At 38.9% G+C, this 24,762-nt stretch overlaps 1 protein-coding gene across 4 annotated transcripts in view; it reads left to right on the top strand.

Moving 5' to 3' along the window:
* LOC135469973 (dystroglycan 1-like) overlaps nucleotides 1-10,087 on the top strand; it is a 54,109-nt gene extending 44,022 nt beyond the window's left edge. For 3 of the 4 annotated variants that reach the window (XM_064748648.1, XM_064748646.1, XM_064748647.1), the window contains 2 exons: nucleotides 1,837-2,393; nucleotides 4,256-10,087. In XM_064748648.1, the coding sequence (XP_064604718.1) occupies nucleotides 2,001-2,393; nucleotides 4,256-6,763 (2,901 nt within the window). In that variant the 5' untranslated portion in view covers nucleotides 1,837-2,000 and the 3' untranslated portion in view covers nucleotides 6,764-10,087. Of the gene's footprint in view, nucleotides 1-580; nucleotides 601-1,836; nucleotides 2,394-4,255 lie in introns of those variants that run through there. The other variant, XM_064748649.1, reaches the window with a different exon arrangement.
* The last annotated feature ends 14,675 nt before the right edge of the window (nucleotides 10,088-24,762 follow it).

Below are 24,762 nucleotides of genomic sequence, written 5' to 3'. Positions count from 1 at the left end.
ACAGATCAGTCTCTTGCGTCCTAGTACATTGTGCAGGTTTACTGCTGCTACAGGGCAGTTCTGGTCATACTGATTTGTAAAGTGACATGCTTCTGTGTTTAAGGTCCATGAGAGGTTTCTGGACCTTCACACTGCTTGTGGTGCTGCTAGGTTCACCATGCAGCTCCTCAAGCCACCATAACTAGGTCACACACAGTCTGTATGAATAGTGGGGCTGGCTTGTGTTATCAGTTCTGGCTCGGCTGCCCACAGTTAGGCTGGTTGTGCTCATGCCCCTGCCTGAACTCTTTGTTTTTGGAGGTAGGTTTGCTGTTTCGAAAAGAAACTGAACAGAGAAGGTTAATTACTGGAGATGACATGTTTGTGGAAGGAAATTGATGCATTCAAACTTTAACTGGGATATTGTGGAGCCCTGATTTTTGTGGGTGTTTGCTCTTGTTCAGTTTTGCTAGATCAAGTGTCTAAAACGCGGGATGACCTGATGATTACCATAGCAACAGCTGATTCACAGCTCGCAATGTTAGTGTAAAGGTTACATGCTCAGCATCATTAGTTAACCGTGCCTCTATGTGGTAGAACAGCCAGAAATATGGTATTCATGTAAGTATATAGGGATGAGTGCAAACCATAACTCCTTTTTTTATTTGTTTTAATTATGTTGCAATCTGTACGGGAGGCTGAGAAAGTGTCAGTTGTCCCACATTTACAGAGAATAGCTTCAGGGCGATTCTTATGTTTTGAATGAGCAGCTGGTCTTGTGATTACAGATGCATTTTGCTAGAACAATGCTTGTGAATTACCCTTATAATGTGTCGTTTTGTTATTCAACCTTGAACATAAGGTTTGATGTGTTGGGTTGTTTTTTTTTTTGTTTTTTTTTTTTTTTGTTGTTGTAATCACCATGCGTAGATATAAACGGTAAAGATTTCATCAACATACATGTGTACACAGCTGAGGCTTTGGTTCAATACCTTGACATGGAAAATTTAAAGATAATGATTATACCTCATGGCAATATAATAACCAACTAAATCTCAACATTTTTTGGCCTCTAATTGTTAGGTTTTGTGTATGAACCTTAGGTAATGCATCATTAAAATGTTAGTATTCCTAAAATTGCTCTGAATTGTAGCAGCAGTAAAAGGTGGTGAGATGAATTGGACTTATTTCTTCATCTCCTTTACTTTCTCTTGTCAGCAGATTTACATCAGAAGTTAAATTATCTCTTTGGTTGCTGTTGGTTACCGTTAGAGTGTTTCTTGAAAGCAGATGCTTTATGTTGGAACACCAGTGAATTACTCATCCACCCAAGGGTGTTGCAGGCTTAGTAGGAAGTGGAGGGTGTTCACAAACACGAGACTCACTGCCTTGGCTAATGTTTCCAGTTACACTTCACTATCTAGAGACACCCCAGGAATGTTTATAGGGGTTGCAATGACCTCATTTTCCAGGTTTAAAGAACTACAGTTAAAAATTAAATATAGGCTGCATAGCCTAAAAGGGTCAAGAAGCGGCAGAAAACAAGAATTCCTCTGGTCACAATTGTTCTTGTCTTTCTGGTAATCATCTTTCTGATATATGTTTCCCTTATAGGGTTTTTTCTTGCTTTAGAAGAAGGCATGCAAGTTAAGGAGTGGAAAACAGTTGTAGGGAAACACTCCAGTACCAGCTGCACAACATGTTTAACTTTAAGGAAATGCCATTGTTCTGAACATGGTTGGAATGTCACGTCATCCTTTCTCTTTTTTTCTACTTGATCCGTTACAGAAATGTCAAATTCAAAATCTTGTGAATATTGTATTTCATTGAAATTGTATTTAATTTTTGCCATTTCAGTTGACCCCTGTTGACCTTAGGATGTAGCCCTCCTTGTGAACAGAGGATAACCACACAGTTCTTTCCTGTTATTGCCTTGTCTGTGACAGTCGTCTAGTCGAGTTGCTGTGACAACGTCAACCCCGTTTGGGGCACAATCTAGGAAGTGAAGTGAACATTCCATCATGGTTGCATTTGAAGGAAGACACCAAGTCTCGCAAGAAACTCTGAAATCCAAAAGTGATTCATGTAGCATGATCTCTGAGGTGCACAGCCGTGCTGCTATGGATTACTGCAGAAAGACTCGAAGTTTACAGCAAGACTGTCGCAAAGCTCGAACGCAGTTGCACCTCTGTCCATGGCTACTTATGTTCTTGTTAGCTTTGTTATTTGGCATTGCTAGCTCTGCTCAGATTGTTTCCAATGACATAGACAGTGTACACATAGATTCTCCGGCCAACAAGGAAGATGCTGTGAAAGTGAATTGGGGTGTAGCAGACACCTCGGCGGCTGTTGGAAAGGTTTTTAACTTTCATATACCACAAGATGCTTTCCAGGGCAACGTTCACTCATACACGGTAAGGTTGTCATGTATTTTATGAAACTAAGGAGTTGTTACTACCAATAAAGCATGGTGTTTTAGTCCTAAATTGTGAAAACCATATTTGATAGGTAAACCTGTACGTTAGTAATACCAGTTACTAAACAAATCAACCCAATTTGGCTGAATCATTGCCAATGTGACATTCAACATCAGTTACCATTATTCCTTAAGACTGCCTGGAAGTTGGAGATCATGTGATCACCTTAATGTGATAAAAGCAAAATGTCTACCCAGTGTTGAAGCATAGGGAAAAAGACCCATGCTTACTATTCTTTCAGCAACCAGTAAGATTTGGTTGTACAAACAACAGATCGTGTAAGCTCAGACAATGTGGAAATATGAAAATTATACAAATCCAATGAATATATCGCTAACAGCAATTCAAAAACATGCAATTACGGTATGCTACTACATTTGGGAGGCCAAATGCATTTCTTCAATGATTTTGTTCAGTGGTATGGTTAGCTGAATGAATTATCATATATTTTTTTACTATTTATAAGTTTATTATATTATATTATAATTAGAAGATCAGCTTATGAAGAATACTTTCTTTCTTTATTTCGTGAAGAAAACATATCTTGTCTTGATTCACTAATTCACTAAAATTCCAAAGAATTATTGCTTGCTTGTAGCCGTCAGTGTGCTAAGGGGGATAACTTAATATCCTTGACCACTCTATTGATGACTGATAAGGCTGTGAGTTAAAACCATAGTGAAAACTCGATCATAAATTTGTTACCTGTAAATGAATGAAGAAAACCAGTTTTTGACTAAGTAGACTAAATTCTGTAGAAATAAATGATTTTAAAGTACCTGTGAGTACGTACTAAAAGTGTATAATATTATGAACTGCTAAATATCAGTCACATTCAATACATGTAATAGGAGTATGTATTTAGAGGCTGATATATTATATATATTGTACACTTGAATGATGAACCAGATAAGCAAGTACGGAATTGGTACTATAAACATTAATAGCATTCTGCCTGAGGTATATTAGCATGTTAATTCAGCTAGTTGTAAGTTGGCTTTTAGTGGGATAGATATGGAACTTTAAGTCAGTTAGAGTGTAATTTGGTGCTGCAGTGACAGTTGTGTGTAATGTGGATAGGCCAAGTACCAGCAAAAAGTGCTGGTTTCAAAAGGATACCAGTTATAGCCAAGGTACCTTTTTAAACACAGAAAAAAGATAGAAACAGCTTTGTGCATTGGAGTGTAACTGTAAAAGACATACATGTAGGTAAGCATTTGTTCACTATTTCATTGTTAAGATTTTCCAGAAATGTTTTGTTGCAAGCGCATTGACCTACATGTAGAGAATAAGCCTTCCCTCCCCAAATTTGTCACAAAACAACATGGTCTTTCAGAAGCCAAAGTGGTCAGTGGATAAGTTGAATGCATTAACAAGTCACAAATATTAATGTTTATCCAAGAGAGAAAAGGTCATAGGACAGGTGGATGTACACACAGGAATGAAGTCCGGCGTACATTTGAAGAAGTTGGACAGATAGGCTTTCATTCATGTATATAAGTAGAACAAAGTTCACTCTTTCTGAAATCAGATATGATACTACACACCCTGCTTTTTCATCACCTTTTAAGTCAGTTCTTCAGTGCTCGTATTCTTTAATGCAGATCTGCATGATATATTAAAACAGCCTTTACTGGTTGTGAAGTAGTAACTTTTAGGTATTTCAGTAACAGTAAATAGGTAAATGTATAAAATATACTGTTTGTAGATAATGCCGCCACATTCTGTCAGTGAAAGTAGAAATAAAATTGGTTCTTATTATTTTAATTAATGCATGCTTTTCAATTCTATCTTTGCAGGTAGTAGAATCTGGGAAAAATGCCCTACCAAGTTGGCTTACCTTTGACACAGAACTGCAAGCTCTCCAAGGGGTACCTGGTCCATCCGATAAAGGCCAGTACAACTTAGAAGTCATTGCTCACAATGATGACACACTGTCCAAAGCTACAGACATCTTCTCTTTGGTTGTTAAAGATGATAGTCCTCATGTGTCAAGCAGTAAACCATTGAAGTCCATGGGAAAGACAGCGGCCAAAGCAGTCAATTGCCAGCAAGGTGATCCAGTAACCATGGTTACCATTGTTGTTGATACTGACTTAGATCAGCTTTTACCAATATCAAAAATTGACCTGGCCAATAAACTCACCTCTCATTTAAATATCGCTGCTGAAATGTTGAAAATGGCTCCAGTTGGTGACCAGGACAAGTTTGACACTTCTGCCCTTGTAGCAGGTCCAGGAGATGCAAAATCCTCAAAATTTTCTGGAGCTTTTTTCTCTTGGCTTGTTGGCTGTGGAAAAGTAGAGCCTGATCACATGCCGGTTTTACAACAGGTTGAGACAACATCTGCAAATGGTGAAATGTCCACTGCCATTGGCCATGGGATTGTTGGTTGGCACGTAACTAACAGCAGACTCAAACCCACAGTGAAACGAGTCCGTCGTCAAGTCCGTGCCACAGCGACGCCAAGCATCATACTAGCACCACCTTCTAAGCTTCCAGTAGCCACCATCACCTCTACAGACAAAGGGATGGGTGTCGATCCCAAAATGACAAGAGTGGTACCAAGTATGGTATCTCCTACATTCAGTGTTGTGCAGCCAACCGAAAAAGCACCAGAAATTAAACCCATGTCTTCTAGAGAGAGACCTCCCAAAGCTAGTGCCACTGCTGCTGAAATCCAACCAACTCGAGTTGTGGATATGGAGGCTACCAAAACTGTTACCACTGATGATGGCATAAAAACAATTCCGGACAGAATGTACACCGACAAACCGGAGATGACTAGATCTGAAGTTCTGGAACCCTCTATGGTTATGCCAGGAGAAGAAAAGACGAAAAAGACAGATATGCTTCCAACTACTACAGAGATGACACAAGAACCAACAGGAGATACTCGCCCAACTGGAGCAACCCAAGTGCCAACTGTACTCACCACTACCAGAGCTCCAACCACAAGACCCACTCCAAGACGAACGCCCAGACCGAAGACACCTCCCCAGCCTGTGCATCCATTCCCATGTCCAAATGATGGAATTGACCGAAATCCTGATGTGTGGGAGAGAATTGAGCATGTTATGATCCATGATGGGGAACACCTCCGCTTCAAGATTCCAGAAAATGCCTTTTACGACTGTGACGATGGAAATACCAGATCACTTGTGATTGACGTGGTCACAGATACAAAGGAAGTCATCAAGGATAAAATAAGTTGGTTGCGTTATGACCAGAAGAAACAACTCCTTGTTGGACTGCCATTGGCAGAAGATAGGGGAGTCTACAAGTTGTTGGTGATTGGAAGAGATTCTAAGGGGGCTGTCGTAAGGCAAAACTTTAATATTGAAGTTCTTTCCAGCAAGATGGACCGTGAAGTTAATCATGAATTTGCCTTCACTATAGACTATGACTATGATAAATTCATGTCTGATCCTCGAAACAGAATTGACCTTGCAAACAGAATTGCTCGATTATATGGTGATAAGAACCCTAAGAGGATGACAGTTACCAAAATTGAAAGAGGATCCGTGGTATACTCTTGGACCAATAATTCACTGCCCACCGATGGTTGCCCAGTAGAGGACATTGTTGATCTGATGGGTAAATTCCTGACCAAAAATATGACCCTTACTGAGGAAGCAAAAAGAGCCATGGGTCCTTACACCATCACTCAAGCAGCTGCTGTTCCCCAAGGTAGTTGTGCCAATGTAGATTTTGATGAACAGTTTCTTGCTTCGGAAATAAAACCAAAAGCCACTCCACCTTACCAGACTGTTCCATCACCTGAGCCAAAGCCTGAAGGTGGGGACGATGATGAAGTTGATACATCAAAGGATGATGATGACAGTGATGATATATATATCACAACTGTTGTCCCTGCTGTGGTCATCGTTGCCATTTTATTCATAGCCCTTATCATTGCCTGCTGTTTGTACAGAAAAAAACGCAAGGGTAAAATGAATATGCAGGACCATCACACTTTTGTTAATAAGGGTATTCCAGTAATATTTCCTGATGAACTTCAGGACAAACCTTCAGATTCTTCCAAGCCTCTTATCATGGAGAAAGAGAAACCTCCAAACCCACCTCCAGGATACCGAAGGTCTTCCAGTGAGAGCCCAGGCTCCACACCACCATCTAATCACAAAGATCATGCAGCAGCCACAGATGATCAAGAGATGGACGAGAATGATGTGACCTCACCACTGTATAGACCACCCCCACCTGTAACAGCCTCTAGTGAAAATAAACAACCCAGGCCACACGTGCAACCTGCCTACAGAAATCCTCCACCCTATGTGCCCCCTTAAGACTCTTTGTACTCTGTGCGGAGATTTTCAGTGGAATTCGCCATCAGACTTGAGTGAAAATTTCCTCCTTATACTAGAGGGTGCTGTATGTGAAAGTCTCTCCAGAAGAAAGGTTCTATTTCTTGTCTTATTTGAGCATTCTTGGCTTTCTGGTCTGTGGATTTACCATTTTTCTTGTCAAGAAGAAAAGATGGGAGAGAGAAGTTACTAGGACTGCTACACTGTAGTGTTTTATGTCAAAAAAGAAAACTGCTGTGTGTACAAAAGTGCTGGTAAAGGAATCCAGTGCGGAGCTTTGCGTGCACATACTGAAAGCTATGCAAACTGAGACGGTTTTGAAGGTGTTTCTTTGCCGTCATAAGTAGGTAATTCGATTATACATTACCCAGTGTACCAAATGCACACGTCCTTTCAAGGTTACCACAATTTAATGATTTAAAATTACAAATCAAGAATCTGTTATCTTTGGAAGATTGACAGGTTGCAGATACAGGTTTTTCCCTTGTGCTTAGTGTAGCTAATATAATGTTCCTTTATCCAAACTAATAAAAGTTTACTGATATGCCTTAGTGGCTGAGTGGTGCATGCATCTTCCAGTAAGACAAAGTTGTATGTTTAGATCTCACCTCTAAGTAGAGATGATTTTCTTTTTGTGAAATGAAGCATAATTTACATGTATATTCAGACAGAATTTGTCTGTAGTTTATGACTGTTTTACTACTGTATAATGAAATCATTTCCTACACAAGCTAATGTAATTATTCCCCACTCTCTTGATTTTACCCTTCCATTAGCTACAAGAATGTTTTTATCTGACCTTTCCACTATTTCCTGGCTCTTTCTAGAAAATGGTGTGGGGAATGTTTTATAAGCATTTAGAGTATCATTTAGATCCAAAACTCCTTTTTTATTAGTTTTATGGGTCTTGCTGCAAGATCCTAATTTTCCTGGTATTATTGATACCAATTGATATTATGCACTTTGTTCTTTGTGTAATGGTTTGTTTAAGGTCTTAAAATCTATAGCTGTAATGCGTTTCTCAGCAAGAATGTGGATCCAGTGTGAAACTTGATGTATGCTTGATTTTTTGAAACTAGGACTATGAAATTGATTTTAAAGCAATATGGAAATATGTTTTACTGATGTTGATGATACCTTTTAGTGTAAGGGTTCATGTACAATATCATGTTTTTTTTTATTATTTTAGCCCTTCAGGTACATCAATGTGCATTTGAATAGTTTAGGGAGTAGCTGAATCTTTTTTCTTTTGTTGCAAAAACTTGTACACATACCTGTATTAGAACACATGATGTGTTCAGTTCTGAAGTTGTTTATGCTACTGTTATGGAAGCAGATATGTTCAGAAAAAAAAACTTCGGGATAACAGTCCCAGCTGTATATAGCTTGACAAGTGACCCTTAGTTTAGATGATAGCCTAGCTAGATAGAAAAACACTCGTTTCAGAGCAACAGCTAGTCTGTCCATCTGTATTGTGTAGTAACTGTTTGTTGTGGACTAGGATTATTTATGAACTCTGATGATCACTGCATGTGCCAATACTTGCCCTTTTGGATTGGAAGTCCCCATTCAGATTGCCTAGCTCAGAAATCAATTCTGTGCTTGAATTAAATTATGATCTGTCTATCTCTACCTGTATTGTTATACCAAAATGCTGACAATGGGTGGAGTGCTCATATGTGACTGTAAAAGTGCTACTTGGTGACTTGCAAAACGATATAACTGTAATACAGCAAACTGTGTGGAGAATCATGTGGCTTAATGTGTGTTGAAGAACATCCACAACATATTGAAGGATTTCTTAGCAATGTCACTCTGATGGGTGACTGCCAACCATGGGGTTTTTAACTGTCCATCATCAATATTATATGTTGTTAACCTTTGTGTCCTTGTGTACCTCAAGCATTGTAATTATTATTATAATAAGAATTCTACTAACTTCTTGATTGTGTTTTGTTCATGCATTGTCTTTATGTATATCAGACAGTTTTTTTAATCCCGTGAACAAAAGGGGACCTATAACCAGTGGTCACGTTTATACATTATTATTTTTTTTTTCAAATTACACAATCATGTTACCATTAGGTGGAATTGAACAATCAAAGCTGAATTACGTTCAGGAAAATTAGTAAATCATTCTTGGGATACTTAGATTACACCCAGTGCATGTCAGTCCAGTGGGAGATTTATCAGACACCACATCATCCTCCACCTATAGCACTGAATGTTGCTATTTCGGAAATCAACACTAGCCAGTATTATGCATGTTATATGAGATTTACATTGCACACCTGCTCTGTGGTCATTACGGGGAAAACGTATATGAAGATCCATGTTGGAAAAGATATTGTTAAAACAAATACTGTACTGTACTGTGAAATGGTGGACTATCTGGAATCCTGATAACTATCCATTGTTCTATGTGAATTGAAATATAAGGACAAGTGTATGTAGTGTGCAAAAGCTGGGCAAATGTTGTATTACAGATAGCCTAAATCGTGCTCTGGAGTGCCTACCTCATCTTCCTCTAGTCAAAGACAATTACCACCCAAGCCTCTAGGATCGGTCCCAACTTGAAGGAGAGAATATTTCGAACTGAACATGCCTGGATAATCTGTAAACTTTCACACATAAAGCATGAACACCCAAGTCCAATGCTTTATTTTGGCATATGGTGTCATGCAAGTTTTTTTTTTAATAAAAAGAAGAAAAGGCCCCAATATAAACATAAAGTATCAGTTTTAATTCCAATTTTCTTCCTTGGAAATCGTGGTTAGTGCTAGCTCACAATCATGAAAAAGAGCATCATGTGTGATTAGAATTTTTTTTCAGTATGTTCTCTTTTTTTCTTATATGGGTATGTATAGACATGGATAAATATTGAGTCGTATTACATATTCTGCTCATGGATATTTTAATTGTTACCCATGCGTGTCAAATACTTCAGATATACTTTTTACTCTTTGCACCCCTGATTACGGCCATCAGGTACCTGTATGGTATGCTCTAAATAGATCGGTTAGGTGCCTCGGAAGACTGAAGAAGTACTAAATTCTATTTTGAAAACGAAAGTAGACTACCAACTGTATCTGCCATCATCAGATATACACCTGAAACGAAGCACTGTCTCTGATATGTCATCAAACATGTATATTAAAGGCAGGATCATTTATTGGTAACTGTTTCTTCTTAAATAGTACCCCCCCTCAATTTTAACAATATGGCTGCCTCGATCATCGGCTCCAGTCCAGTCAATATGTATACCAAGTTAGGAGATTGAATAAACATTTTGGTCATTCTAACATACCATGGACTCTTTGTCGTTTGTTGTCTTGTGAAGACTGGAACCCTCAGGACGCCCTTGGTGATAATACATTGGATAGCATCTGAGAGACTCATGAGTCAGTATTGAAAGATGAGTCAGGATTCCGTCATGACTAGCACATTTCAAAGTTTGTGTCCTTGAATTTTAAAACACAGGTAGAGAGGGAGAGACAATAAAGACATCATGGTTCCAGTAAGCTATAAAACCTATGATCATAATTGTGCCGCAATCTTATCGGCATATGATCCATTTACCATCAACAAAAGATATAGAGTGATCCATCCCAATGTTAACCAAGTATTTACGTGGGAATAATAAATCGAAATGTCCTTAGTTTGCCTTTCTGTTCTTATTCATAATAATTGTAAATGCAGTATTTATATATGAAGGGGAAAACAATGGCAAATGTGGACTAGGTTGCGTTTGTGTGGGATTTTTGATTCTGCAGGCGTCGATCACAACACCCTCCTATTAGATCAAGGCACAACATAAAGCTAACATTATATGCGTGACTCCGTACCGGTTAATATAACGCGACTGTTGTAGTTGTGTATGCATATAGCTCCATATAGCGAGGTTTGGTCCGTCATCGCTGATAATGTATGATTTGATATGTATATATCAACTTGTCCACTCTTCTCCATTCTTTCCAAAAGCAGGGTATACGTGTTTACGGGTATATATTAATCGTTTCCTTAATGTCTCACAAATATGTCATACGAATTTGATGTACATGCCAAGATATGGATAGACGAATTGCTGAAGACTTTCCTGTAGAGAAATCAGTATCTAATTCTATATTATTGAATACTCCGGGAAAAGTCAAAATCGCGTTTTCTCCTGGTTTTGCAATGTAATACTGCGGATTTTATGGAGAGGAAACGAATTATGTAAATGCATTTACACACTATAATTATATATTTGATTGGTGTTCTACACCTCATTCAAGAGTGTTTCCCTTATGCGAGGGCGACCAGCATTATGGCCAGACGAAACCGGCTCGGGGGAAGCCGACGACCATCCGTAGGTTGCTGGAAAACCTCTCCATGCATGGCCGGAGCGGAAGAGCTGGAAAGGCGGCATTGGTGAGAGAGGCTCCTGGGTCATTGCGCTGCACTTGGACGCTAACCACCTCCGCCACGAAGGCCCCTACAATGTACTATAGGGTTAAGCGAATGCAGCTGTTTTAGTGCCATACTTTGGGCATATCATTTTAACGACCATTATATTCTTCCACAAGTTATATTTCAATGCCGTATTTGCCAAAAAAATCTAAAAACGAGAAGAAATCCATATCGAAAGTTATACTAATCAAATCCTGAAAGGGCCACAGTACACAACAGCTGTAAATCTGCTCAATTAAATTGATGTAACCCGTTTTACATATTGTGACTGACAATACATACATATATATAGAAGAAGAATTTGAATAACAAATATTCCAACTAGTTTTAGTTATTAAGTTTTAAGACTACACTATTCATTATACAACTGGAGTTCTTGTCACGAATTAAGCTTAATATCCACTGTTTGTGACCTGAAGGAAACTGATGTTTAGATAGCACGGAAGAAAGGTAGCTTATCTCTGTGTGATTTTCCATCGTCCACTTCGTCATTCTTTTCGAAATTTGTGGATTCTATAGTCAGTCTGTCTGCATGTGTGGACCTACAAAGCGCCAAATAATGTCGAGAACGTTGCGCTAACCCAAGGGATGATGGCCCTTTAGCTACCACTCTGTGATGTCCTTGTCCCGTACTTCATTAACAATGTACAGTGGCTTATTATATGGATGAAGACCATGGGTACATGTGGCGTTATTTAGACACCTCTCTAGCCGTGTTGTTGCTCTCTGGCTAGCTCATTTAGACTGGTCTGGTCTAAATCCATCGATTCCCTGCCAACGATAATGGCGAGGACAAACAAGAGCGGGTACTGGCCTTGGTTCAGGCCTGATCAGGTATCCCGACTGTTGGCCCGTTCTTGCTGCCTATCGGAATAATAATCAGATAACCGCAGTCAAACTGTCACCTATCCTTGTTTATCCTGACCGATCCGCTTGGCTTTGGGCTATCATCTATGCATACCTATTGGCGTGCCAACCATGGGACACAAACTAGCACCATACAATGTCTCGGACGTAACCGTATGCTGTATGCAGATTACACATGCTTATTGCGGACCAAATGAAAATTAAACGGAGTGGGTCGGGTCCCTCGCTTTGGTCAAGCAGTGGAGAAAACGATAGTTGCAAGCCTCTCTACAGACGATGGCTAATGCTCTATTCGAATCCAACTCTAGGTGTTTTAGCTGTGGTTCTAAATATCAGGAGGTTTATCATGTAGGCACGGTACCCGACGAAGTAAAACGGTATCCTCCTGGCTTCGACCATCTTCCGCATTCAATATGCTGATTGTCGTCGTAGAGACAAGTACCCGTGTACGCCACCATATGCCAACAACCAAATAAGTAGAACAAGTGGCATTCGTCGTTGATGGAGTCAGTATCACCATTGTGAGGAGTGTAGAAGCCCGTGTTCGAAAATTGCAGTAGTTCAAAAGATAAACAAAATTAACGACAAAAATGTTGACGCAAAGTAGACGGTACACATAGAAGTCTACAGTAACATTCACCAACTAGAATTGCCTAGAATTATCTTAACACACACTCCATTTTGGGGAATCACGGATATAGGCCGTTCAAGAACGTGCAATTGCCAAGTTTCTAGATAAAAAAAAATAGGCTTAAATTTCTATTTTTCGCTTACAGCAAGAAACCTGTTAAGATTAGCTCAAGCCAGTTCAGATGCCATGGGAAGTATACACATTGGACTACAGTTTGCTACAAATTAGAGATTTTTAGTTCATAGTTTTCGGTTCACAGGCCATTGAAATAACGCAACTTCTAAACCCTCTACTTAGGTTTTTGACTATATCTCAGAACGTTACAAACATAAACAAAAAACAAAAGCAAATTCGGAATCACAAGCCCGAGATAAACTGGAACACATGAAAGTTCCAAATTCCAAATTCCAAATTTTTTATGACGTCATCATTTTAATGTTCTAAGTTCTAATGTTTTTGGCGGATTTTAATATCCTTCAAAGTGTATGTAGCTAGTATTGCTCTTCATGCATGTCAGATTGGGCCTCCGTGGCTCAGATGGTCAGCGCGCTAGCGCAGCGTAATGCCCCAGGAGCCTCTCACCAATGCGGTCGCTGTGAGTTCAAGTCCCGCTCATTCTGGCTTCCTCTCGGGCTGTAAGTGAGAAGGTCTGTCAAGCAACCTCCAGATGGTCGTGGGTTTCCCCCGGGCTCTGCCCGGTTTCCGTCCACCATAACGCTGGCCGCCGTCGTCGTATAAGTGAAATATTCTTGAGTACGGCGTAAAACACCAATCAAATAAATAAATAAATCATATCAAATTTAACAAATATTTTCGTCCCTGAGAAGAAGGTGTTTAAGGGTATTGTTCGAAATCCAATATGGCTGCTAAACTAAGTGACTTAGAACAAACTTCAAAACCCTTTAAGACAACACCCGAGGGATTTTTTATGCTAAATTTGAAACTGTTGCAATTTACAGTTTTCTATATAAAAAATACCATCGTCAAAAAATGTTAAAATTTATTTTAATATAAATTTTAATAATTTTTATATCCCAAGCAAGGGCAATAAGCTGTCAGCTAGGAAGCCTAAAATGTAAACAGTTCTAACCACCCCCACAACCAATCCTTACCCCCTACCCCCACCACCATTCATGCATGGTCACCGATTTTATTATAACCCAGCCGAAGTATCTCAAGCTGCATACATGTATTGTATTGGAGTGAAGCTGAAAGTGGTTTGGAGAACCTAGAGCATTGCACATGTGTGCAAGAAAATGTTGGGAGGCCACAGAAAGAAAAAAAAGAATGAAATATGTGGAAAAAGTAAGAGGAAAAAGTCCAAATAAGGAAATATATGAATCTTCTAACATCGACCACCTGTATACTGCAGTAATATATGCGAAAACCCAAGATTACCGACAAGGCAAACAGTATAACGCAGTGCATGGACATGTGTGGTAATTTTTAATATATTACCTAAAACTTGCAGTTCGTTTAAATATAAGCTTTTACTCACCGCAGTAGTCTGTGATATACATTTTGTCTCGTTGTCTTTCGGACTGCGTTGGTTTATATAGTACGAACCTTAAAGTATAACGATGTTAATCAATCGCTTTCCGTGGCTATAGTATGGTGCTCTCTGGCAAATCTGTATATATGAATGGGACATACAGCGGAAGAATGCATTATCTGGGAAACTCTAGAAACATTTTCTCTAAAATCTGTGTGTAGTCAGGCCCTGTATATAGATATATGTAAGGGATTCCAGGATAATTCGTGCACTTCGAACCACAGGATTCTCGTATCCTCTCTCTCTAAATATAGACTTGCAGTTGTATCAACCCTGGCATTTTACAAAATATGTTGGCGGGAAAGCGCTTAAAGTCGGTCATAACTGTTTCCAGATTTTGGGTCATTATATCTTAGTTTATAGCTATTTAAAGCTTAATAGTGTTTTTTCTCTACGCGTATTTATTTGGAAAGCCCAGGTTATTTCTATGCGGAAAGGTCATTTCTAATGACAGATGTATCGGAACGTGTAAACGAAACGCTTACTGATCCTTAGCCTGTTGGCGGAGAAAAAAAACAGGGTGGGTTTCAGGGTAAAACATAGGTACATACATAAAGCTACGCAGTTACACGCCGCCTACAGTAGGCTATATACATAAATGCCCAGCGACTGCATGTATGGATGCCTACAGGCCATACGGTTATTTACACCAAGCCGACCACCGTATAGACCTACATGTATATACATGTGCACGTATACTGTCTGTACAAGGAATCGGGTGGTATTCCCTCAAAGTGACTATGCATGACTACACCGTCGGGATTCTCATATACATGTTAATAGGTAATTTCTCACACACAGGATTGACGGTGCATTTCCTTTTCTGCATTTTACCGATAATACATCGGCACAGAACGAATGATGTGTCATTAGTTTACCGAGAAGATAAGGCAAAGGTTCTATCTTGATCACGAACAAGCAAACTGAGTTCTGTAAGATATTTTCGAACGTGATGTTAAATTGTATAAGATCAATAATAAACAGCTGTGCATGCAGGAGTGTGCATATATAGACTGGAAAAAATAATTCATTCATGTAGGCTCTTTTTCAACGAGTTCTTTGAATTCTACCATGGATTACGACTTAATATTCGCCAAGTCGTCAAACGTTTGAAAAAGCCACACACATGCAGGCAGCCATATGCCACCAACGGCCAACACTGACTCAATCGTAACGTCTAAGCGCCACATGCTGAAGGAATTCCCGGCCGCATTATCAGCAGTTGATGTCAACGCAAGGGAGAATGTGTTATCTTTCTCCTGTCACCGCGAAACCATACAGTTTGTCTGTCTAAGATAGGTCAGTGGGTGTTGGGAGTCCCTAAAAACTGGAACCTGTTCTCATACATATATAGGGCGGGCACGTCCGTCTCCAACAATGATTCACATCCACCACCCCCTCCCTGTATACAGTCCTGCACGTATACTGTTCCACACGCCCAGTGAAATAACATTGTAAAACTCATGAGCGCGTGAAAATGGTCCCCACACCATCTAGAAAGTGTGCTGAAAATGGAAGTCAGGATGTGACAAAATGAATATGTATGTTAGCTTGGTTTATTGATTCCATCGGCATGAAGTTTATAGGAAGTTTAGGCTTCTCATGTGAAGTAAACTGGATAAGTGATTATTTAAAGAGGGAAACGCGGCGTTTTATTCCTTTACCAGTGCTTCAGATAAGGGGCATACAGGCGTAAATACGCTTAAAAAATTAGATGACACTCTTCTAACATTAAAACAGAGCGCATTGTATACGCCCGAAGATTTGTGTGTACGTCTCTTAGTTCCCGACAGCTAGCGTACATGCGAAATTTAAAGCAGACAGCCCTGCCTAAGTGAAAATTAAATCTCCGCAGCGAACCATGTGCTCGACGTTCTCCACCACGTGTTAGTTTTCAGACACACTAGGCTACATTAAAAGATCCAGTGCCATCACTCACAGCCGTGGAGAATGCCTGCTATGTTATTTGTCTTCATGATATTTTCCAGTGTTTGTCATGAAGAAGATGTAGCAAAGGGTTAAACATGGTCTTTTTGGTTTCTTTACTGCAAGCTCTGCTGCTATGTCGCACAAAATCATCCTAATATCGCTCTCAAATGTCTGATTTTAACTCCCCAAGAATCGTCAATCTGCAGTGTTGAAGTTTCATCTATGGTCCAGCTCCTGACATATACAAGTACACATGATTTCGTGAAGAGAGAAGCTAATGCAATGGAATAAAAAATATCGTGAGAACAGCTAGCAACACATGCACAGAAAATTATACCTTTAAATTATACCATATACTGCCAATAATTAAAGCACAAAATAATAAATTCTTGTCTTCTAATAAAAGCCCTACATTTGGATTTAGCCTAGGCCTATATCAATAGCAATAGCCTCTTACCAATGTAGTATCTGCAGTCCAGCCCATGCATGCTTCCGCTGCTATAATGCTGGCTGCTGTCGTATAAGTGAAATATTCTTGAGTACGGCGTGAAACACCAATCCAAAAAAAAAAAAATCAATCAATGAAAGCACAGGGAATGAAAAGTACAGAATAAATTGTGAGTTATTGAAATAAACCCCACACAGGTTGATGCGAGATAGACGTATTAATTCCATTTAAATTCATTCCTTTTGCGGAAGAGAAGAAATAATAAATTTATTCTAGAAGGTTCTGGGGTAAAAAAAACACGTGTTCTGCGGTACAGCGCATACCGGGAAAGTCAGAAGTAACTTACTCCCTCTCTTTCAAAGTCGGGAATACCGTGTCTGTGACAAAAAATTATCTGTAGCTCTGCTTTACTAAAACAAAAATTATCAAAATATAACAACTAGCCAAACTTATTACTCACTAAATTTAGCCCAAAATGAAATTAGACCTATTATATTAAAAGAGAACAATCTCTCCAAAAATAACCGGTTAAATTTAACAGATAGTCTGTTGTCTGAGTGATGCTAGAATGTATTCTGTTATTATCAAACAATATTCTGTCATATTCAACATAACATCCTGTTAATGTAATAGATTCTTTATATTGAACTAATAGAATATGTGTGTTTTATTTAACACAATGATTTGCTGCCATAACAGAATACATTCTAGCATCTCTGACACAACAGATTTTCTGTTAAAATTTAACAGGTTTATTTTTTTATTTTATTTTTTTTTGACAGATTGTCTAATCTTTTCATATAATAACTTCACTTTGATCTCAATTTAGTGAATGATAAGTTTGGCTATTTTTTATACTTGAACTCAATTTGTCAGGTTGAAATGTCGAGTATTGACTGATTCAGTCTGATCGATTGATGAATTGGTGTTTAGCTTGTCACACTCAAGAGTATTTCACTCAATACTGCCTGCTGTATTAAATGGGTGCTTGGGGGATCACGGAGAGCTCAAAGTAAACCGGGCAGCGACTTTGACAAGACTGGCCAAGATTTGAGAGGTGTGTTTGTCGCACTGACGCGTGTTCTGCTTCGTTTTGTTTCTCCAAAACCGGATATCACAGGTATATGTGATGCGTGTGACAATTTGCCAACTAGGAGAAGGCGTGGTGCACAGTAAATGAAATAATACCCGATTCATAGTCTGTTAAATGTACATTCTGCACGGGCCATTACATGATGCAAAGAGCAACATGAATATTATAGCACGAATCTGAGTTACAGTAACCTTTAGGTTGACAGTTATTATTGGACATTTTTGACCGGTGCAACATATTACCACATAGCATGGACTCACACTACATTTTGACTCAACATCGCAGTTATATACATTTAAGAACAGAACAACTTGTACATTAAAACAAATTAAACTCGCACAAAGTGCTGCAAATATTATTATTTAGTTGCTACTCTGTGTCCACCTTATGCAGCCAGGAGTAACAGCACAATAAAGCTGGCGTTTTTCATATTATGAGTCCTGTTATAAGACATCTTTCCATTGCCTTACAAAATATTACGCCAGAGCTAGGCCGACCGCTATAATCAGAGCAATGAAAGCACAAATTCGGGAATCTCTTACCTGCTCAAGTGACTGAACCTCCACTTTGTATGCACATTATTACCTTAGAATTACCTTTAGAACGCTAGTCATGGCAACCCTATCAGAAGTTTGAGCTCAATGATAAACCGAAAAATGAACGAAGTTATATGTATGACTCGTTATACTTCAATTATGTATTTATTTGTTTATTTTTGATGTTGTTTCACGTCATACTAAAGAAATGTTCACATATATGATGACGGTCAGATTGAAGAGAGGAGGAAACTGGAGTAAACCACCGACCTTAAGCAAGTCATTGACAAACTTTCCCAGGTATGACGTACTAATATATGCATACGATATTAATGTATATAGACCTCGTAGGCAAACGGTCACGAGATTGCCAACGGTTTCCTTTTGTCATAGCCATGGTGGAAGGGATAGACACCACAAATTCCCTGTCCATAGCTGGATCTGAACCTACACCTTAGAGACAATTTGGCGTTATGTAGCCGGTTCTGTCAGTTGGATTCGAGCATATACATATGGTACTTTTTACAGTAGAATGTATATAATTATATAAATAATTATTCGAGCCTCCGAACAGAAAATTTCTGTTCACAAATATGAAGACCTGTGTATAATCTCCCCCTCCTGTGTATGGCATCTCATCAATAGATTTCTCATTGCCACAGTTTCTGACTCTTATCAATATATAAACTATTTTGAGTTATTAAGCTATCGGCATTCCTCTTTATCAACATTCACAAACACGCACCTGACCTTTGCAAGCATCGGGTTATCGTGACCTCACCGTCTGAAATGCCAATCCTGTGACTTCTGTATATATACTCCAGTGCATGTGTATTGCAAATTCATTATTGGCCTGCAGATATATGAAACAGACTTCTATCCCATATGTAGGCATACACGCTGTATTACGACAAATAACTGTAAATGTTGTTTGTGGATATATAGGTATATTAATTAGACGGTCTAAATTTGTTCCACGCGTATATAGAGCAATTGTCTTCTTTTGTCAGTCTACATCTGCGCCACTATAGTTTAACTATGTACATTTATTTATTTACCTGATCTATTGTGCAACAAAATGTTCCTCTTATTTTATGGTTAATAACACTTATACATGGGGAAAAGTCAGAATGGGTCATAAATGAATATGAAAGACTTATCTTTGAATTTCTGTGGGATGGCAAGAAACATAAGGTAAACTATTGTCCTATTATAGGGGACTATGATACTTGGGGTATTAGAATGTTACATGTGCCATTAATGGTAAAGGCAATTAAGACCACTTGGATACCTACATTATTTAGATCAAATTGTAATGGCAATTGGATCTGTTTGTTGAAATCATGTTTCATTACTATAGAGTTGAGGGATTTCCTAAGATGCAGTTTCTCTGAACATGACATCCCACGATCTGTTTCCCTTTTTCAAGCAAATCTTTGAAATCTGGAGCGAAATCATTGACGATAGTAACCTTGATCTGGACGCTGAAGACATGGATAAGCAGATGATATGGTTTAATAAGCATATTCTCTTCAATAAGGACACCATATTTTGGAAGGCTTGGTATAAGGCAGGCATTAAATATATGCATCGATTATTTAATGAGAATGGTATGCATTGTTTGCCAGATCAGTTACATACAATGTAAGGCATTTCTGTTCAGGATAACTTCTGTCTTATCGTAGTTTACGGCACACCATTCCAGACTCCCGGAAAACAAAGCTATAAGACAGGGTCATAATCAATCTATCCCAGGGGTTTTCTGTCTGTTTTAAGGGTAAAACTTACAAGGTTTTACAGTTAAAATGTAGAAACATATACTGGCATCTTGTTACAAAACTTACCACGGAACCAACTGGGTTCAGTAGATGGAAGAGTGAGCGTATTGTAGACTCTGCCTTACTGTGTATTTTTGAACAAAACCTGTAAAGTTAGTAAACTTAGGACTTTCCACTTCAAGCTGTTATATGCAAGAAATTTCTGTTCATAGCCTATTTTCTACGAAATGCGGTGATACAGAAACTCTAGGTCAACTCTTCTCCGATTATACAGTAAAATGCATATTTTGGAAAAAAATTGAGGAGTAGTGGAAAACTGACATAGAAAAGATAGATTGTTTAAACAAATGTATACTATCATACTTTGGGCAGCACTGTACAAACCAAATTCCCTTTTGAATTATTGTATATTACTAGGGAAGTGAAGCGAACTTTTTCGAAACGAAGTAAAAAATTCACTATTTTAAAAATTTAATTTAAATTTAAAAAAAAATACAGCTATGTACAGCTATGTATTTTACTTGAAACTAGTCTTAATTTTTTCTTGCTTCAAGAGTCACTAGATGTTTTTAAAGTCTCTATTGCAAGTTAATGGATTCTGCATACATTGATATCTTACTTCAAATATCATGTCTGTGTTATAAACATAGGATGTTCAGGTGCTTAGAGGTGTATGAGGTCCTGTGTGTATGTCATGCACATGTATATATATGTTCTGTAAGTGGTGAGGGGTAAGTGAAAAAAATATATACATGGGGAAAAGTCGCAGCCCACTACAAAGGTCAGGTATATCCAATATACCCAGTGATATTGCCGCAATAACTGCTCTACCGGGTACGTTAAAACCGTGAATAAGCGACCGCAACATTAATTTAAAAGGTATAACGTATACCCCTTAATAAAATCAAATATAGTGGTATGTATAATGCTAATCTATGAAAAGAGCAGATTCTGTATCTGTCTGCACGTTGGCGAACATATCTAATGCGAGGGAAAGAGTGAAGGGCATACTACTAAAATGTAGGATGCAATAAAATCTGACATTCGATCGTACACATATGTGCATCGTTCAAAACAAATAGGGCAGGAGAAAGAGGCGATGTTCCACTCACTTAGTCTGTGCTTCGTGTGAAGAAAGTTCTACCTAACAGGTGGGGCAGGAAGGGCCGGTAACGAGCCGCTTCCCACTACCCTCTTTCACCTGTTGGTTGGAACAGTTGCGTGGATGGCATTTTAAAACAAAATTATGGCATTTAAGTTTACCTTCCACTGGTAACATGACTTTGTTGGTGTTTTGTTATATTTGCTATATATTTTGATAAGACACTGATGTAGGGGCTAAATGTAATTTATTTCCTATATATTGGTTTGTCTATGATGGCTTGTGAAATAAAAGTCTCACTGAGTCACATTCGATAAATAATAATAATAATAAGAATTACTATTATTATTATTTCAGAAAACCCTGATTCTGTAAGATTTTAACTTCGAAAGTAGCAGGTAGAAGTTGTTAAGAGATTACCCGAAGGTGCAGTGTTGACAGGTCGTTAAAGAATCTTCTTTTGCACTTAGCTTTCCTTTGATGCACGTTTGTTGAATTATATCAGAGGGGAGTGTCAACTAGGCCTATACGTGCTCTAGAACCGGAGGTAAAAGACTACTGAAACGTGTGAAATCCCAGACTATTTGAAGACAAAGAGTCTGGAAAAGCTTGACTGGTCATTAATTGCTCATGAAATTACTCATGAAAGTTTCTGTCCACATACATATATGCGATATAATGAGTTGAGAGACTAACTGAAAATGTTTTTAATTTAATTTAATTTTTTCGGGATAATTTACTTGATCAGCTTACTTTGTAGCAAAATACTGCATTGTCCACAAGTTAATCTACAGTTGCAATGTTTCATCTGACCTCAAGATTTTTCTCTAAATTAGTTGCTTCACAGCCATCGATGAGGTGATATGTATGTGAGTGTGTAGGGTGTGATGGGTGAGAAACTGAAGGTAACCCGAACAAAGACGAGGCCAGGCCTACACAGTGACATATGACTGGGTCAGGGTACTATAACAATGTGTGGGGATGCTGTAACATGATTTTTCGGGTTCTACATGTCTGATCTGGGTCATATGCTGTAACATCTGATTGTGTGGGGTGGTGTAACATCTGACTGTGTGAGGTGCTGTAACATGACTGTTGGTGTTATGTCTGATCTGAGCCATATGTGATTGTGAGGATTATGTAACATCTGACTGTATGGAATGCTGTAACATCTGAATGTGGGGGGATGCTGTAACATCTGATTGTGTGAGGTGCTGTGACATGACTGTTGGTTTTATGTCTGATCTGAGCCATATGTGATTGTGAGGGTTATGTAACATCTGACTGTGTGGAATGCTGTAACATCTGATTGTGTGAGGTGCTGTGACATGACTTGGTTTTATGTCTGATCTGAGCCATATGTGATTGTGAGGGTTATGTAACATCTGACTGTGTGGAATGCTGTAACATCTGATTGTGTGAGGTGCTGTGACATGACTGTTGGTTTTATGTCTGATCTGAGCCATATGGGATTGTGAGGGTTATGTAACATCTGACTGTGTGGAATGCTGTTACATCTGACTGTGTGGAAGGCTGTGACATCTGATTGTGTGAGGTGCTGTAACACGACTGTTTGTGTTATGTCTGATTTGAGCCATATGTGATTATGGGGGTTATGTAACATCTGATTCTAAGAGTGGTGTAACATGGGATTGTCTGAAGTGTTAATATATAACACATACTGTGTTGGGTGGGCCTATGGTAAAAACATTGCACGAGGGTACTATATCCTGTGATTACGTTGGACGTTGCAACACCTGCTTGTGTGAGATGCTGTAACATCTGATTACGCGAGATGCTGTAACATTTGGTTGTGTGGGATCTTGTAACATCTGTTTGTGGACGGCGGTGTCGTAACATCTGATTGTGTAGGGTGATCAGGAATGTAACACCAGAGATGTACCAACAGATATGTACATTCAGTAAAGTTGTCTCCCTTGAGGTTTTACCTAACAAACCGTTCAAACTGATGGCATGTAATTACAATATATCACAGCAGATCAAGGGAGAAATAGGCCCGCACTGGCCAGTGCACTTACCTTTATCCTGATTAAATGAATGAATGAATGAATGCTCGGGGTTTTATGTTGTACTTAACAATTTTTCAGTCATACGAGTTATGTGTTTATATGTACACTGTGTCTTCTTTATGTCCGGGCAATTCCATGCCGTCAAAGCGCTGCCACCATTAAAGCATCATGCCGAAGACACCCCATCCAGTCACATTATACTGACACGGGCCAGCCGGTGTTGAGCGCCAAGCGAGGCAGCAGCATGTCTAAGGTGTGACCCAACCCGGGTTTGGTCATTGGTCTCCCAACTTCAATGTTGGCAATATAACCATTAGGCCACCAAAGTGGTCTTATCCTGATTGAAAAAAACCCTAAATGTACACATTGTTTATAAAGACTTCTTTACCACTGTGCAGCTTATGCAATTAGTATTAACCACTCAGGTGTGACCGTATAATGAAAAACTTACAGCACAAGTTAAACCAGAGCAGTTACTAGTGTGATGGTTGGAAAATAATCACACATGAATTACAACAAATTAGAGTTCAGGCCTTGATTGCGTTGAGGATCTTCATGCAACTTCCCTTACCATATTAAATGGTAATGTCATGCCAGAATGATAACCACTGCATCTGGTAAACTGTGTAACGCACACTACATTAGTCTCCGTCTTGTGCTAACTACTGGGTGGAACTATTACTAAGAGGTTGACTTTGTGTCTTGTCTTTTTACAACATATTTACTCAAAAAGGAAAAGATGAACTAGATGTTCATTTCATTGTGCATATGTTAAAACACAATCAGTCTTGAAATAATAATGCTTGATGCTTGAATAATAAAAAATACACGGAATATACTTCCTGGCCCGGAGATTTGATTAAATCTCACACTAAGGTGTTGACTTTCCACCCTACTTTCATTTCACTGATTTGTTCTTGTACATTTAAAACACTGTTCCATCATCATCAAACTGTCATACATCTCATTGTTTGTTAAGAATGTCCACCTAAAACATCTTCCGCACTTTTTTAAAACATATTTAATTTATGTACTAGTTGCTTAATTAGGGGGTCTCCTTGGCCTGGTGAATAGCATGCTTGTGGGAGTGGTAAATCCATGGTCAATCCTGGGTGGAGTCACGTCTAAGGCCATAAAAGAGGAAGTTGTAACTTCCAGAGGCCCCAGAAGCCTCTCGCCAATACGATCACTGTCAGTTCATACTGGCTTCCCCTCCGGTTGTATACAGGGATGTATGTCAGCCACCTAACCTCCTGGGTTTCTCCGAGTTCTGCCCAATTTCCACCTACAACAATGGTGCCCGCAGACAAGCAAGTGAAATTCTCTTGAGCACCACATAAAACACCAATGAAACAAATGAATAGTTGTTTCATCCAATCAATATAAAGACTGAATATCTGCTCAAGTGTGTTTTCAGCAATGTGGAAATATTATGGAGCAAATGGACACAGTGAGAGGGAGTGAATGAGTGCTTGGGATTTTAATGTCGTACTTAACAATTTTTCAGTCATATGATGACGAAGGAATCCTTAGGGTGTATGTAATGTGCCTCCTTGTTGCAAGACG

Source organism: Liolophura sinensis, chromosome 7 (assembly GCF_032854445.1).
Source record: "Liolophura sinensis isolate JHLJ2023 chromosome 7, CUHK_Ljap_v2, whole genome shotgun sequence".
Taxonomy (NCBI): domain Eukaryota; kingdom Metazoa; phylum Mollusca; class Polyplacophora; order Chitonida; family Chitonidae; genus Liolophura; species Liolophura sinensis.
The sequence above is the reverse complement of the archived record's forward strand: the minus strand, read 5'-3'. Positions and strand labels throughout refer to the sequence as shown.